General features: G+C 40.3%; 1 protein-coding gene across 1 annotated transcript in view; it reads right to left on the bottom strand.

Moving 5' to 3' along the window:
- Positions 1-18413, bottom strand: part of camkvl (CaM kinase-like vesicle-associated, like) — a 49545-nt gene that overhangs the window by 3036 nt on the left and 28096 nt on the right. Inside the window, exons 2-10 of the mRNA XM_042492427.1 lie at positions 9808-9914; positions 7769-7900; positions 7355-7429; positions 6394-6532; positions 3540-3660; positions 2878-2953; positions 2570-2706; positions 2184-2262; positions 2011-2098 (exon numbers count right to left, since the gene is read on the bottom strand). Of these exons, the coding sequence (XP_042348361.1) occupies positions 2011-2098; positions 2184-2262; positions 2570-2706; positions 2878-2953; positions 3540-3660; positions 6394-6532; positions 7355-7429; positions 7769-7900; positions 9808-9902 (942 nt within the window). The 5' untranslated portion in view covers positions 9903-9914. The remainder of the gene's footprint in view (positions 1-2010; positions 2099-2183; positions 2263-2569; positions 2707-2877; positions 2954-3539; positions 3661-6393; positions 6533-7354; positions 7430-7768; positions 7901-9807; positions 9915-18413) is intronic.

The raw sequence follows: 18413 nt of genomic DNA, 5'->3' as shown, positions 1-18413 counted from the left end.
AAAATGCATGAGCTTAGAAGTTGCTTCTAAACCAGGGAATTGATTCTCTGGAAGTGAAAAGCCATTTGGACACGGAAATGTCACAGAATACAATATGATTTGACTGAGAAGCTTCTGTACATCTTCAAGTATGACTTGAATGCAACACTGAGATACAGTATGGGGCAATGAGCCAGGATTCACGTAAGAGGAATGACAGAGGGCCTTGTAGTTCAAATCACTGCCGTTCAACAGTCCACAGTGGCCTATATCCCTTATATCCTTTCCATTTCTCTCCCTCCTTATCCACACAAATACAAAAATACATGAGCAATGAGCAAACCATTGACCCTGATTATTATCTTTTTTTTGATTATCTTGGGTTCATAGGCTAGTGCAGATGAGGAGTTAGAAAGGAGCAGAGCGGGCCACTTTGAACATCTGGGTCATAATCCAATGAAGAAAAGTGGGGCAGAGTGGATGGATCTCTTCTGGGACAGGACAGGAGTGACAGTGGGCAGCAACAGAGCTTATGAGGAGAGTTTCACCAGCCCAAACATGGTCAATACATCTCAAGGCTGATTGAGGGTTAATTGAAAGCGTTTCCGCAATTTACCACTAGAAATTCAAGAGGATGTCCAGCCATTAGACAGATGTTTTGTTATTGAATCATGTCTGACTGAAGGTGAGATTCTGCCCATGCTCTGTCCTTCCACTCTCCCTCACAATGAACTACAATACCTTCAACTCCTGGGAACCACATAGAGAAAGAGAAAAGAGGGTTATAACTGTTACTTATGATGTTAGGTCAGCACTGCCATCTCGACTTCCTCCTTTTTGATCTTCAGCATTCACACCCCATGACATCTTTATGACCACCACCATATAACCTGCAAATTTAAACCATGACTCTGCAGAGTTGTATGCTGAGCTAAAAGTGCCCCGTGTTGGATCACCATTACTAAAAGGATTATTATTATTCTAATATTATTTTGAGTCATTTCTGCTGTCATCATCTTTATTATTGGTCCTACATTCCTAGAAATAAAGGTGCTACCTAGAATCATATGGGATTCTTCTGCTTGTCCCCATGTTCCTGGTAGAACCTTGTATGGAAGGTTCCATCTGGAAGCTTTTCAGAGGCTTCTACCAAGAACACAACCTATGGGATAGTCTTACCAACTATAAAATTCAACCCAGAATCTCTTTTGAGAGTTTCTAAAGAGAACCCCTCTGTGGTATAATGGTTCCACCCAGATCCCTCTCTTACCCCTTGTCCACCAACATGGAACAAGCTCTGTTCCCACACCTAATTTTGAACCGTTTGGACCATTTCAACCAAAATTGTATTGGTGCATAACCAAAAAACTGCAGGTTTTCCTTGACCTGATGTGTATCAGCGAGCAAGTCATATTTTACAGGTTGGAAAGAAAAGATGAGAAGGCTACAAGAGAGAAATCAAGTGAGAAAAAAAAGAGGCTGCAGTGGACTAAATAATAGTTGGTTTATGCTTGATAAACCTCCAAGTAAGAGGCTGATCTATTTCTCAGAGACAAAGTGGAGACTATTATGAGCAGCAACATTTAGTTAGTAATAATAATAGTTAGCATTTACTTCCTTTGTACACTGTAAAACATCCTTGGTTGATGACACATCCTTGATTATAATGGTTCCACATAAATCTAGTGGAAATGCAGGCTGGTTGCTAGATTGCACCAAAGATTCTTGGAAACTTGGTGCTATCTAGCAACCAGCCTGCATGTCCACCATGATATCATAAATGGTTGAAATGTTGGAACCATTATAGAGCTAGACAGGAGCTAATTTGGTGGAAAAGGGGTATCTGAGGGTTCTATCCACTATCTTTCCAGCACAACCTTCCGCACCCTGGGAGTTCTACCAAGAACCCTTTTGAACCCTCATTTCTGAAAGTGTAGCATTCATATTGTTCTCCTCCTTTTCCTTCGCTACTTACTTGTCTATATTATTTCCAACTTACTTTACTGCTTCAGAAAAAGAGTGAATTCATACCCGCCATTTGGCCTTTGCAAAGTTCTTCTCAAACTGGGCACACACACCGTCCTTCAGGTTCTTCTCTGATGCACCATTCCCCGCAATCCTGGCACAAGTGACAGACAGCGTATAAGTGAAAACAAATCCCTGTGCCAAAGAAGGTTCTTTTGTAGTTATGTGCACACCATTACCATTCATGCCAAAGTGCATCCTGCGCAGTGATTCTCAGCATCTGGTCCACCTCCATGAGTCGACAGACAAGCTCCTTAGCTAAAGGAGAAACAATAAAGAAAAAAGGTCATTTTAAGAGCCATCATCTACAATAAGATTTAAGGAAAAATACTGACAGGTAGTCTTTTTCTGAAAACACGGAGGATGGTTAAACATTTGGTTTTGAAATGTGACATAAAGTAATTTTTAGCAATGTGACATTAAATATCTTACTCATTCCTCCTCTAAATTTAGGCTACAGATGGACAAGTAGATTTTTTTCTGAATACCAACAGTTCCAATGCTTCATGCCATAAAAGAAACATCAACTCTGTATATATTGCCATCGTGTGGTAGAGCTATGTACCTGCAGGTGAAATGTCATCCCAGTACGGAGAATCAAACTCAAAGTCCCCGGCAACAATGCGACAGAAGATGATGCGATTATGAAGATCTGTGTTCTCTTCCTCTGTCTCGTCATAAAAAGGAGGGTTACCTGATAAGCTGCAAAAGGGGGATCATACATAAAGACTCAGAGGAAGGGAAGTTATTTTGAAACAAATAATTCCTGGAAATGTCAATGTCAATTATTCATCTGAAATCTTATATGCAAATCGGTTTAAGTTGGCCTGCTTGTTAAATTTTATCTTTGGACATCAGCGATGGGAGACTCACAGTATGAACATAATGACACCAACAGCCCAGCAGTCCACAGGACGACCATATCGGTGACGAGCTACCACTTCAGGAGCTGAAAGACAGTGAAGAGAAGACATAGAGACAGAGAAGAATACAGATTCAAATGGTCTGAATTTTCATTTATAAACCACCTTTCCACAATTGCACAGACGAGAGCTACATTTTTCGCTTTCTCTCATTCTATTTCCCATCAGGGCCTCTGTTCCCTTTCCTTATTTATTTGCCTAATTACTCAGCTCAGCATTATGAATACCTATCCCGACCTTTCACAGGAGAGAACAGGGCCAAAGCACAGTTCTGCACTCCAAGTTGCCCTCGCATAAACCTCAGAGAAAAAGAGCGGATTGAGACAGCACACAGGAGATGAGAGGATATGAAAAGAGAGGAGTGGGAGGAGGGCGAGTGTTGGGTGCTTTCAATCCTGTGTACGTGTTTCACTATAACAGTTTATCTCTGACAGATGATGTTCAAAAGCACAAGGAAGTGAAGACATCAAAAAGGTAAAGTATGCCTGGAGGTGTATATTCACAATGGGAGGTAAAGCTAATGGAAGGATGTATGAGTGGATGAGAAACAGAGAAACACAGAGAAGTAATGTTAAATATATATAAACAATGATAAAAAAGAGAGTATCCTACCCAGGTATTCTGGTGTCCCACAGGGCTCTGTGATGGGTCCGTTCTCAAACCTGGAGAGGTAGAAATCCCGAAGCACTACTTTGTTGTGGTTGTTTTCTGTGTAGTACATCAGGTTTTCCAGCTAAAATAAAAAGTGACAGAAATGAGTACTGTCATACAAATACATGCAGATCAAAGAAACAGGTTCAGTGCTACAAATACATGACAATGAGGAGACATTTAATAATAATACTGCAAACTACAAAGAATGCAAAGAAAGACCAGGATAGACTGTATCATACATTTTCACACATTTAATTATGTTACATGGACATGGAAGTTAAAGTTGAGGCTGATTTGTGAGATGTGTTTTGAATTGCTGAGGGGGAGCAACAGAGCACACAGCAATAAGAGGGGAGACTCAAACCCTGCCCCTGTTTGTGTGTGTTTAAGGTATGTGTGTGCACATACACAGTTAAGACAAGCACACTTAAATGGTCGGGAATGCTTACAAAAGAAAGATATATAGCGAGACACTCACAGCCATGACCTCTTCATGTATCATCAGGTTAATCATTACAGGTTTCTTACTGTAATATGTCCTAAACTAGAATTTCCACTTCACGGTTGTAGCCTATGCAGCTGCCAACTAAGTTGCAGTTTACATCCATTTTTGTCCAGATTTTAAATAAAGCAACAAATTCTAAGCGTGGATGCTTCACACACATTTTCCTGCCGGCAGCACAGAAGATCTATACAATCAGCACAGTTTCAACGTGGGCACCCAAGATTAGTGTTAGCAATTCAGTATCTGACCAAATGTCTCCCCTTCTGTTCCTGAGTTATGACATCACGTTGTGGCCAGGAAAGTGTTTTTGCAGAATTATGTTGTCATGGTGAAGTTGACCTTTGACCTTTTGGGTATTAAATACCAACACTTCACATCATCTTATCTATTTAGACATTTGTGTTAAATTTTGTCATAATTAATGTAATTAATAATTAATTAGGTCACAATGATGGTGACCTTTGACTTTTGACCACAAACTTAGTTAAATTTAGTTAATTGTTGAGTCCAAGTGGAAATGTCTGCCAACTTTGAGGAAATTTCCTCTTGAGATATCATGTCCATGAGAATGGGATGGATGGACAACCTGAAAACATAATGTCACATATACAATATGCACACACACATACTGAGACTGAGAGTCGTGTTTTGTTTGATTGTTGAGATTGATAATCATACTGTAGTGGAAAAAAGTAAAACAAACTGCTGTCTGAAGACAGTAAATCAATGACAGATTTTTTTTGTGATATGGTTAAGTATCATAATATACACAAATTGTAGTGTATTGGCTAAAACATGGAAAAACTTTGCATTATCCTTTAATGGTCCAATTGCCACATCAAAACTAGTATGCCTCTTTATGTATTTCAAAAACTGACAATATTGTGTCACCACGGGCTTGCGTGTGCACATATTTGTCTAACAGTCTGTGACAGCGAGATAAAGTTCTCCTTTACATGATCTGCAGTGTGCAGCCATTGATTTCCACTGGCACACATTGTTTCAGCCACTGAGGTCCCATCAGTGAGAGAATATTAACTTCAGCAGTGTTTGTTTTTCCTCAACACTCCTGCTCTTGTGTATTTGATGATCAGTTGAAGAGGTGATGGGTGGACTGCCTGAATCAATATTCAATCACCCTATGTGCAGTGCTGATCGTATGTCATTTCTTGTCAAGGATAAAGCAAAAGAAACACCAGAAACTACATGATTAGGGGAAGCATGATTGTATTTTCCTGTCTGCTGTGTTTTATTTCTATTTAAACTGTAAATTGTGTTGTAGTTCTTATTTGAAAAAGAGATGTCTATCTCAAGCAACCTCTTTTTGATTTTTTTGATTAAATAAAGGTGAAAGAAAATAAGTAAATCTTGGCTTGCCTTTATGAATTATTTTCTATTTCTGCACTGATCTGAAAATGTCATTTAATTTCATGAAAACTCACGATGTAGACCAGGGATACTGAACTTACTTTGCTTAGTGGCCACTTCTGCAAAATGACAGGGGGGCCAGGGACCAGTAGCAGCAGCTCCATAAAGGTTTTTAGGATTTTAAGGCAATTCTATGACTTCCGGTTGTTATTAGCATTTTATGACGTTTCTAGGATTATACTATATTTCTAGGATTTTAAGACATTAGGGGCTTTGCTAGGACCTCTTTCAGGGGTGCAGTGGATCCTCCACTGGCACTTTGTTGATTAACAAGCTCTATTTTGATGCAGATTTATGCACTCCAGCAGCTTATGTATACTAAAAAGCCTTAGCTTACCTTTATTTTCATTCTGAATTACAAAAAGGGAGGGGGGGTGGGCATAAGTTGAGTATCACTGAAATAGACTATGTACCCTAGTATACAATATAGTCTGAAAGAAAATTCTCGTTTCTACCAGAAGGGGGAGTCTGAAGCCCAAGACATGCTTTAATTCTATCCTAATGGGTTGATAATGGGAGTTAAAGATATGAATCTGTCTGTGTGTGCTTGTATCACTAAAGATTGCATTAAGCCATAAAGACAGCATTTGCTCCCTTGCTAAAAAGGTTATCAAATGTTGAGTCATTAACGGACATGGAAGTGCGACACTTTTATGTGTCTCCAAAGAGATTCTGCTGACTACACACTGACGACTGCCTTCTGGGTTGTGATGCCAAACAGGGCCATTCCATCTGCAAATCTTTTAGTTTTATTTCTTTCTGTATTTTTTGAGGCAAGTCACCAGTCTTTTTATATCTTTTTTATTGTAATGACACCCACCACACATGCACATAATGCCGTAATGTACAGACAAAGAAAGAGAGTGAGTGTGTGTGTACCTTCAGGTTCCTGTGAACTATGTTGAGGGAGTGTAAGTACGCCACAGCCTCCAGGACCTGTCTGATGACATTGGATGCGTCTCTCTCTGTGTAATTCCCTTGGTCCAGAATCCAGTCAAATACATCTCCTCCTGTGGCGCTGCATGCAGCCAAACACACACATGAAAACATCAGCACACATAAAATAAAAATGAAAGTTGGTGCGCCTGTTAACCACATGTTGCAACAAAATAATTCATTTTAAGCTTTTTGTAACGCAGTTAACAAAAGCCCTGTGATTTTTTTTTTGTCCATTAGTAAGGCAATATGCTTCTACTGGCCTGAAGCTAGCACTGCTGAGCAATTAAAAATTAGAGTACCGGTCATTACTCTAAAAGACTTGGTTAACGTGGGAGAGTGCATAAATGATGGGTGTGATCATCACGTATCGCCCTCAGCAGGAGGACTATTGACTGGGGCAGACGTGTGAGCTATGAACAGACACCATCGCATAAACAGACTGATACACACACAGATGACTTTGAGTGCAGTCTGTCTCTCTTTATCTCAGCAGCAGAAGGAAAATCATTCGACCACTCATCTCCAATCAATGTTATTGCTTCCAAATAAAGTTGCAAATGTTAAAAAATGTTCAAGTGACACTCGATTGGGCGCGCATTGACGAATCGATCCCAAGCTCTCTTTAGAGACCATATAATGGCAAAGCAGTGCTTCAGGAGCACTGAGTAATGTTGAGTGATACTAAGAGCAAATACCTCATAAAATCTAACACCTTCCTCTGTTGCTGAGGGGAGCAACAGAGCACACAGTAATAAAAGGGGAAACTCAACCCCTGCCCCTGTAGCTGAAGGATTTGTGTGTTTTCAAGGTATGTGAGGGCACATACAGTACACAATTAAGACAAGCACACTTAAATGGTCAGGAATGCTTAAACAAGAAAGATAAATAGCAAGACACTTACAGCTCCTGGATGATGAAGTATTCTTTCCGGGTCTCAAATGTGTCTATCAGCTGAAGAATGTTTGGATGGCTGACCCTGGAACAGCAAAAAAAGGAGTCACAGACTGTAACCTCACAACAGAGAGGGGTCACACATGCATTTGAAGGGTGCTAACCATTCTGTGGCTTTTGAATAGTCTCATATACAAACAAGACTGTGTGGGCATAAATCTCTTTAGCTAGGGAGATACTTCAAAAGGAGTGCAGAAGTTACAAACACCTGAGCTTACATTATTAACCAGGGTTATTGCACGGATTGTGTGAGTGCAAATATGAACAGAAATGTCAAATAACAAATCATTCTCTCCCTCTCTCTCTTTCCGCCTCTCTCCATCCCCCAATCATACATCCATCTGTCCACAGACCGACTCCGTACAATTTCAGGATCATGATTTCGTTCTTGGCAGCCTTGCGGACTTTCCTGCCGTCTTTCTTGAGGAATTTCTTGCAGACAAACACCTTGTCTGTCTGTCTGTCCTTAGCCAGGCACAGCTCGCAGAACTCCTTCCTACGCAAAAGGAAAAAATAGAAAGACAGACAGACAGAAAGAGGCAGAGAAGGTAAATATAATGTTAAAGCACAAAATAAGTTTGGATGGTTTTTGCAAAAAAAAAAAAATGTGATTGGATGGATCACATCTGAGAATAAGGTCCAACAGAGACACAGCATAATAGGTGGACAAAGAACACTGGATGTTTTGGTGAAATACAGTGAAAGCATTTAATTGGGTGGAGAGTCATTGAGTAGAATAAAAGGGTCATAAATAACAAATCCGAAATGGGTCTATCGCTGCCATGAGCTGGGCATCATCTGGTTTCGAGCCTTTGGGGCATACAGTGATTCAGCCAAATGGATTTTGAGAAGCTGTGTGATGCAAAATTAAACTACAACGTTTCACATTAAATCTTTCATGCCCAATAAATGCTATCAGGGAAAATTAAACGGTGCCAATTCTCTTTTTTCCCCTTTATTTCTTTCTTTCTTCTGTCTTTTTATATCTTAAAGCTAAAGTTCGTAACTTTCTTGACAATAACTTTGTGTCATATTTGCTGAAACTGTCACTATATTCTGAAAGAAATACATAAGACAGTCTGTGAAAAAGGCATGTCCCTCCTCCTCCTCCTTCTGCCGCTAAAGGCATTTGCTAGAATTAAGCATCCCATACCAAAAACAACTAATCAGAGCCAAGTGGTCTCTAACTCAGCTGTAAATTAGGTCAATGACAACTCCCAAACTAGGCAGCGGTAATCAAATAAGGGTCTAGATTCTGTTACTGCATTATCGATTTTCTATCTCAAACGTTTTCAGAAACATATTTAGTGTACCCTTTAGCTGTAAAATAAGAAAGTTGGTGACCCACCTGCCATGATAGAAATAGTTAACCAAAGCGCCAAGTACTGCCCACCAGCCAGACCAACTTTCTCATTTTACAGCTAAACAGTACACTGAAATATGTTTGTGAAAACATTTGAGGCAAGAAATAGGCAATGCGAACAGAATTTTGATATATATTTGATCAGTACTGCCTAGTTTGACAGTTCGGGAGCAGTGATTGACAGCAGAGCTATAGACCTCTCTCTGATTTATTTTCAGACAATTAAGATAAATAACATTTAGTGCAGTGTGAATATAGAAACAGTTGGCCTACGGCAAATATGAAAAAATAATGTATAAAGGTCACCAAGTACAGTTTTAAGTCATTCTAATAACAAATTAATGGTGATAGAGAATGCATTTTTATTGTTATTAGACCCTTACCACCTTTATCTTCCTTGTTTTTATGAAATTAAGAGCACATGTACGACAGCAAATGTGTGCACTTAATTCTGAGTTAAAGTGCGCGTGTGTGTTGTGTGTGTTATATAAAAGATGAGCAGAAATCTCTGAGGCCAGATGCTGATGTTGCCATATGGCCTCTTACACTGATTGGTATATGTGTGAGTGTGTGTGTGTCTGTGTGTGTGTGTGTGTGTGTGTGTGTGTGTGTGTGTGTGTGTGTGTGCCTTCAGTATCTGGCCAGTCAAGCAGTGATTTTCACAGCTATTTGAAGATCTATCCAAAAGATTTTTCATTTATTTTAGGCATGACATAGAATATTTAAACATAATAAATTACAGACTTCCAACAGTGTGTTTCATGAATGTCCTGATCAAAAATATACGGACAATTGGCTTGGTAAAAATATGAAAAATGTGTCTCTGAAGTCTGTTACACACTATCCTCATGCTATTACCTTCTGTCATTTCCTGAGTGAAACCATTTGATATGCCAAACTATATCTGCAGGGAAAACGATCCAATTCGAAATAATTCATGAGGAGAATAAAGGCCATTTGGGAATATTGAAATGTGTACATGAGAAAGGAGAGGGGAAAAAGGCAACAGAGATCCATGCATAAAGCTTTATGGAACTTACGCTCGGAGGACTTGTCCAATCTCATATTTGTCTGTGACATCAGACATGCTGTCGTAAGTCCGCCCATCTCGCAGGGCAAGGCACCCAAATGGCATGACGGCATTCACCTTAGAAACAAAGAAAAAGACATTTCAATCATTGCACTACAAAGGGGGAAAGTATAGCATGAATTATTTTTGAGGACACCTTTAGGTAACAGATAGACAAAGGGATCGCAGAGCAGCATGTTAAAGAGGAAAAGAGCTACTGATGAAACATTATGAAAGCCTCCAATGGTCAGAGTCAGACACACCAAGGGAGTGCTGCTACTATTAGCCTTGAAAATACACAGTACATTGGAGAACCATAGATTCAGCCAAGTCCATTTCTGAACGAATCTGGATACTAACGCTTCTGGCAGCCTGGTTGTGTGCCAGCCTTGTCAATAGATACTAAGCTACCCACTAAGCTCCTCTCTACTCTGCTAAAGTCTGCAGATTCTGTGCAACGTCTGTCAAGTTCAAGTTAAACTTTATTTATAAAGGGCAGTGTCCCTGTGTCCCTAAAGCAGCTGGCTTCCCCAGCAATCACTGATGCCCCAAGTCACACTGACAGCACTAGGTTTTAATGACAGGAAAATCAGTTTTTTTTTGTCTGCATATGTGAGTAAGTTTGGATTTGTATTTTGATCTTGATCAGTAGTTCATGACCTTTTAAACTTGCTGTAAATGACTCTTAAATCCTACTTTAAAGGGCGTAGGTTTCGTTTTTCATTTGGGGGGGTGGGTGGGGGCACATATGAGACGGGAGGTTTGGGGGGTCCTTCAGAAAATTTTGAGCATCAAACCCTTTATTTTCTTCATTTTTGTAGATCTATATGCCAATGTCAGGTTGTCGCTGGTCTTTCAGTTTCTCTTGTTTTTATAGTTCGCTTATAGTATATTAGTCTTCCCATCTGTAATTTGTAATTTCATTTTCAGTTCTTTTTGTGTTTTATATTGTTTGTTTTGGAGTTGAATTTTTGATTTAGTATTTTTACTCTATGTTGTCTGTCCTTACCTTTTGTTGCTTTTGTTGCTTGGCCAGGACACTCTTGAAAAAGAGATTTTTAATTTAAAAAAGTTTTTCTGGTTAAGGATTAAAGGCTAAATAAGTAAAATAAATAAATAATTCTGGTGAATTTGTATGCACCACTTTGTGTCTTTTCTGCATCAAGCTGTGCTGTAAATGTCTTGAATTTTGTCAGAATAAAAGTCCTCTGCTACTGTTATGTTTTTATTGGGGAGAATATTAAGGGGGACATGTCTCCTGCATCCTTCCTGAAATATACATCGATGCATGCTTTCACCTCATTGTTACTCTCACTGTTAGCGTTGTGCCTGCAAAATGCACTTCACAAGGGGAAAAAAACTTCCATTCCAGTGATTACGAACAGTGTCTATATATATCTATATATACTGTATACATACTGTATATATGTATTTCACCATCGCATTCTTCTTGTCCACCCTAAAATAGCTTGTGACCCTACAGGAGGTCCCAAACGCCCAGGTAGAAAATCAAGGATCTAGATAGTGAATCAGCAATCAATATACCATCTCTCCACAGTCCTCAGGCAATCCTCACCCACATCCTTTAACTCTCCATCTACAGTAGGACACAGATTCCCTGGAAGCTTCAGCCATCTATCCTCAGTGTCCTTCTCCTCCTAAATACTTGACAAAACCTATTTCTGTTTGATAATTCATTTCTGATGTTCCTCTACTGAAGATTTCTACCTCCAGTTTATCTCCTGCCTATGGGGACCACATCAAGACAAATCCATGGAACTGACCCAGTCAGGAAATGTGTGGTGGGAGGGAATGGGAGCTTTGGTTAATGTGACTGATGCTAAACACAGTGAGTGAATAGTGGTAGCGGGAGAGAGGCAGAGAAAGAAAGGAAGTGGGAAAAATATGATATGAGGACTAAGAACAGAGAGACAATAGAAATCCTCAGAGGTAATGACGTTTTGCGGGTGCATTTAGGATTAAGGAATGAATATCAGTGATGTGAAATCCACACTGTGTCTTCCTGTGTGTGTGTAGCATAACCATTGTGGATGATAGGGGCAGAGGTGCTTCTGATCTATGGTGGAGGCAGGGCTAGAGAGTACTGTGTAATCCCAGTGCTGGCCCTAATCTCTAATCTGTACCCCTAATCCAGAGCGCTGGGATATGCTGTTTGTGTGTATGTGCGTGCATTCATGAGTGTGTGTCTGTGCAAAGTGCAAAGATTGTCACGTGTGCAGAAGGGTGTGTGTGTGTGTGTGTGTGTGTGTGTGTGTGTGTGTTCATGTGTATCCATATGTGCGTCCATGTGTGAGTGTAATGCCTCAGTGAGACTGACGGGAATTTAGCAGTGATTGAAAAAGCCTAGTTTTGCCAGGAGATTATGTAAGCACAACAACATTCACATGACAAGGTCCAGGATGGTGAAGGTGATGCTGGCTTGATGTGAATGGAGCGCCTCCATCCCTGGAGGGACACAGCGTCCCCGCTGAAATATAGTAACAACTGCCAAGCTGCAAATGTCAACAGATGAGCTTGCCAATAACTTTTTGAGATGCTAACTTTTGAGCACTATGGCTCTGCCCAGTTTTTTTAGTCTTTTGCCTTCTCTTAAACTCTGTCCCTGCTGGCCAACATACCCTCTCTAACTTTCACAGATACTGATTTTGTTAGAGCATACTGAAATTCCCAGATCTCCACTGTTGATGTTTCGAAGCTCAGCACAGGCCACAGCTGATTTTCAAAACATCAGCAGCAACTTGAGAACAATGTTAGGGATTTGCTGGAGCTACTGGGTACTATTACTAAATCTGAGTGTATCTTTAAAAGTTCAGTAAATAACTTTTATTTAGAAAATAACTTTTTGTCATGTTTGCTGAAACAGTAATTGTATCCTGACAGCAGTACATGAGACAGATAATGTGTGAAAAAAATCTGGTTCCTCTTGCTCATCCTAGTGCTCTAATAACACTAGAATCCACATGTTCTCATCCCAAGTTGTCACATGTTGCCACTTTGCAGTTCATCACATGTTGCCACTTTGCAGTGGACTTTTGCATCTACATAGTGTGTTTTAGTTATCCTTCTGCATCTAATTTTTACGTTCCGGGATGACGCTACTGGGATGTCAACAAATACGCATGGTGGGATGATGCAGCACATGGTTTTGTTTAGATAACACAAGCACAAGGCAACCAATGCCCAGAACACCAACAAACCACATGCTGGCACAGATGGTTAAGATTAGGGGAAGGAGGCAAATGGTAAGGGATTAAAAAAAAAATCACATATAGACAGGAATCACACACCTGATACATGCACAAAAGTTGGGGCTCATTGGACCAATACACTTCCCCTCCCATCTGCCCTTTAGGCAGCCTAATTATATTACCTCATTACCTACATCTGACACCGTCCTGCTGCATTTCATGTGTGCGCGACATCTTCTTTCTGGCCACGTCCTCAAGTGATGCTGTCCAGCGGCTTTTCTTCTGCTTAGGAACAGTGGCTTTTAGTACAGTAAACTTATGGCAAGCGTTAGTTGTGATATCTTGGAGACTGCAGCCGACCTGACTACCAGAGAGACAGCAATATTTAAAAGTCTCTGTGTGTTTAGCTATGAGTGCTGCAGTAGTTTCAAACTGAAAGTCTGTGGTTTGGAGTTTAGCTTTCCTGCATCCTGTTTTTAGACACCGGTTTTTATCACCTCAGGCTCCCATCAGCATTGATGGGAACCCAACACTCAGGTGATGTGGGGTATAATATTTGTTGTTGGGGGGTGTTTGTATTCATGTAGTGTTGGTGGGTTCACTGATGCTTGTATGTATGGACAGACTGTGAAAAAGAATTTCCTATGGGACAATAAAGGCTATCTATCTATCTATATCAGCTCCTTAACTGGCAAGATGCAATGACACGCCGTCACTAATTACAATCAATCTCCTCCTTAACAGCATTCCAAAAACATCTGCATCGAGTTTGAAAGAGAGACTAAATAAGAGATATATAAAGAGAAGAAATCACTGAAAAGTTTTCCTAGACCTCTATTCCTGCTGTTGTCTATTGTTTACCTATCCATGATGTGCACGGACACCAACAAAACACACACACTCACACAGACAAAAGCTGACAGAGAGGCAGACTTGTGTAATGCAAAGGGGAATTCACTGTTTAGCATTTTTTCTCGTTTTGGTGGGAAAGGGGTATAAGAGTTGTGTTAAGCTACTGCTGATGAAAACCTAGCATTTCCTTATTTATCTGCTTCATAAAAAAAAGCTTTCACTTAACAAAATATCAGGGGACTTAAGTTTGCTTTCAATTTCAGAGGTGTTTTGTTTACTTGTCTTTACTGTGTGTGCTGTTGCTAGCAAAGGAATGATGGGCAGTTTGTTTGTTGTTGGTGGTTGTTTCTCAGCTATTGTGTTTGCAAAGCTGCTGAAACCATGCACTGATGATATTGAGGATGACTGAGTGTGAGCATGTATGGATGGGGGGGGGGGGGTGTTGTGAGTTCACAAGCGGTGATCGACACTATATTACAGAATCCTCCTGGCTCTGACTGGTTGTTTTATTCAGGAGGATACAGAAGAACCTTATTTTTTTTTAATAGATTATCTATCTCATGTACTACTATCAGGATATAGTAACACTTTCAGCAGACAGTTATGTTTATGAAATTTACCTACTGTAGCTTAAAGTCTGTACCCTAGCATTAACTTCTTTGCAAACTTTTCCTCCTGTTTCTCCAGTCAGGATGGGTTTAACTGGGTCGGAACTGATATTATAGCTCTTTCCTTTTGATATGAAATCCCTGAGGGATTGAAGAACTGTCTTCATAAAAAATATCAACCAACTGCTTGTGTTCTCGGTGTGAAGATAGGTATTTATGGTCTGTCCTTTCCTTTAGATATATGTTTGTCCTTCTTTTCTTGTGTCACTGGTGATTGTTTCTCACCATGAAAACTCAGATGGCTTACAAACACCATACCTGCAGAATACTGAGTCAGAACAAACCTTGAAGTTAACAGAGAGTAGGAGGCGATATGGGAGGATATGAGAAGAAAGGAGATGAGAAGGGAAGAGAGGAAAAAGAAGGGAGATGAGGAAAGAGGTGAGAAACAATGGGAACAGAAAGGCAAGGAGAAAGGTGCACTGTGACTAAGTGAAAAGGATAGAGAAAAAAGTGTACATGAGAACAAAGTGTAAAACACAGAAGTGCAGAGGCAGATTGAGAGTACCTCTCAACCTCACAGCTTCACAACTATGTGCGTGTGAATGTTTGCACAGGTGAATGTGTCTGTATGCGCGTGTGGGTGCACGTAGGTATGTGCCAACAGGCTATGTGTGATAATGTGCTGTGTGACTCATTTTTAGGGGGTACGAGGGGCTGTCCCCAAAGTCAGAAAGCATTTGAAGGCATGCTGACAGGGCAACCTCCCTGCAAAACAAATTCATAGCACGCTCTGGGATATCTGCTCAGTAGGTGAGAGTAGCACAATATCAGAGATAAAATGATCGCATTGAAGTACAATGCAACATTTCAGCCACACTCAGTGACACCAACACTGATCTCTCAGCAGCAGGTGCTGCTTTGAATCACCAAAACTGGGCGCTGTGTTCTTCCTGCTTGGTGGCAGAAATTATTAATGTTTTTTAAACATTATTCAATAATTTCTGTAGTCATACATTTCATCCCTCCCTGTTTTTTTTTTAAACTATTATGCCATTATGATGAATCATCTAGTGTCATGTTTGTTAAAGGTTCAGACAAACTGACAGAAATTGAATACAATGTGATAAGTATGTTGTCTATAGTTAATATCAACTGAAAAAAAAGAATTGTCATGTTTTCGTTACCCTAGAATAAGCCATTAATACCTACACAGGGAGTGGCTCCTCATTAATGGCGTTTACCATTTTGCACCACCATGTTTTATAGTAGCCAAGAACTGAGAAACCAAACACTGCCTCTCTACAGCTATTTGCATTTTTGCTTTGGCTACCATAGTTAGCAGCCCTTGCACAATGAACAGTAGCGGCAGCAGTGTTTTTTTACACATGGAACAAGTTTCTTCTTGCTTCCCACAGAAACCTCAAGAGCAGAAAAAGGTGTTTGTTAGGTCATCATTAGAGGATAAACCTTGTGAGATATATCATCTTATTTTCATTGGGGTTTTCACCATACTCTATTACACAGATGCTGATATTAATGACATATTTGAAAAAGTAAACATTTCAGATTTAAATCGTCTTTATGCATTTTGTTATCTCATATAAGATTAAAGGGATTGAACAATGTCTGACTTCAGTGTTTACACAATGGGTGGCCAGTTATCTGTTCCGCGTCACAGGCAGTCATTACGCTTGTCCCTTTATCGCAGCTGTCATCCGATCATGCCGGGATGCATTCAATAATATGTCTGGATGATAAAAAATGTAGTTTTTTCTCATATTGCTATAAAGTGTCAAAAGCATTCATGAGGACTAGTCACTCTGACATGAAAAAAAACTGAAATGATCAATATTTAATGGAACTTGATACACTTTTTAAACTTATACATTTTCAATCAAAATCTGTGCACATAGTTCAGAGTAAGGGCGTCGGAATGCTGTTATGCAACCAAAAAATGAAGAATTATTGACAGCCGCATGTTTTGTTGTACATTTTGCTTATAACTTTGAAATGCACACCCATTAACACGCACAGGCAACACACTGCATCAGGTGTGAAGGCGCACCGAGACATCACACTTTATCTTCAGCACCTTAAATCAAATTGCTTCTGCAAGTCTCTGTGTATGAGTGTGTCTGTGCGCTTGTTCACACGTGTTGTGTTTAGGCTGCAGCGAGCCTCAGGAATGAATCAAATGGAATAGAGTCTCTTTTTATCAGCTCAGAGGGGAAGTGTTTCAGAGGTCCTCAGCGTCAAGGTTATTCTAAGAAAATCTGCTATTTACTGGCACTCATCTCTTTAGCCATCCTATCCTATTAAGCCTGTGTTCAGTCCAAATACAGGAGGGAAAAAGGGTAAGGGAAAAGAAAAAGATGCCTATTACAGAAGGTCTATGTTCTGTGTGACAAGCTGCCATGACTAGTTTGGCTTTTGATGTGCCTCCATTATAGAAAGCCGAGAGTAATTGGAAATACATGTTGTGCAAATACTTCACCGACTGCTGTGTGCAGCTGCTTTTGCAGAGTCTTTCTGTGTTGTCAGTCAAGTGGATAGGTGTGTTAGTGTTTCCTTGTCACTGTCACACAGATGCAGCACAACTTGTAAATCAACAACGTTGTCATTATCAGCACCCCCACGACACAAATCCTGATATCTGCACAACGCGATTAAGTGATGCCGCATTGGCTTTGTTGCGAGGTGACACTAGATCTACAGTATGATAAGATGAACAACTAGATGTGTGTGAGTGTGTGTTCATAAAATATGTATAACAAGCATGTCAATGTTTGCCTGGGGAGGGAAGTTGGAGCAGCAGTGGGTCAGTGGCTGACCTCAGGTTACTTCTGCCTGTGTGAACAAGAGATGACAGGCCTCACATGTCACACTTCATGTGGGCACAAACCACCTGAGCTACACACATGTACATGCACACACACACACACACACACACACACACACACACACACACACTGTGCAACATCCACACACATTTAACATCCAAATGCACACATTATACAACTCAATGCACGCCACTATACACATGTCCTTATGTGACAGCAAGTGAATATCTCTGTCCCTCATTAGTGTTTGACATGTCACTCTGCCTATATCACGGCAGCACGGACACAGGTGTGTGATTCTACAAGAATAATGTGTTTTTCCTTTCATACCATACAGTGGGATCATTTCCCTTTAAAGTCTCTTTGTCTTTCCCAGCCTCTCTTGCTTTCTCCTGCACCTTTCACTGCCTCTGTATGGCTTTCATCTCCTCGTTGTGCCCCCACCCAACCCCATTTTAGTAGAGCTTCAGTCCGAAAGGTTTAATCATGGCGATTCCTCACCGAGGAGCGGGAGAAGAACATCAGGGGTTATGACTGATGTGGCAACCCCTGATGTTCTAACTGTTACGCTAATGGGAATAACTGAGAGTCAGATGGACATGTTCACTACTCTAGCATTTTACAGACACAGATCCTACTTGCACTGGTCCCTCAGTATGTGTTTGTTTGTGTGAGCAAGCAAATTAAATAAATACATTTAAGAGGCACTCACATATACACAGGCTTAATGTATAATGCAAAGAAATTTTCTGTGTCTAAAAGCCCTTATAATGGCGATAGCCCACATCACCAGGGTTTTAATAAGATCTGCAACAGTGATTACCACATATTTGCTCTCCACTTTGATAACCACTTGTGTGTTTCTTGTGTGTGTCATCTGTGTATAACATGACATGACAGATGCAGCCTGTACCATATTGATCAATCAAGGCCATATATTATTTACTTGGTTTAACACATAGAAAATCAAAGTTAGAATTATAATCAGCACAGTTTCAGGGTGGGCGCCGAAGATCAGTGTCACCAATTCAGTATCGGACCAATTGGCTCCCCTTCTGTTCCTGA

Source organism: Plectropomus leopardus, chromosome 8 (assembly GCF_008729295.1).
Source record: "Plectropomus leopardus isolate mb chromosome 8, YSFRI_Pleo_2.0, whole genome shotgun sequence".
NCBI lineage: Eukaryota > Metazoa > Chordata > Actinopteri > Perciformes > Serranidae > Plectropomus > Plectropomus leopardus.
This window is presented reverse-complemented; position numbering and strand designations above follow the sequence as displayed.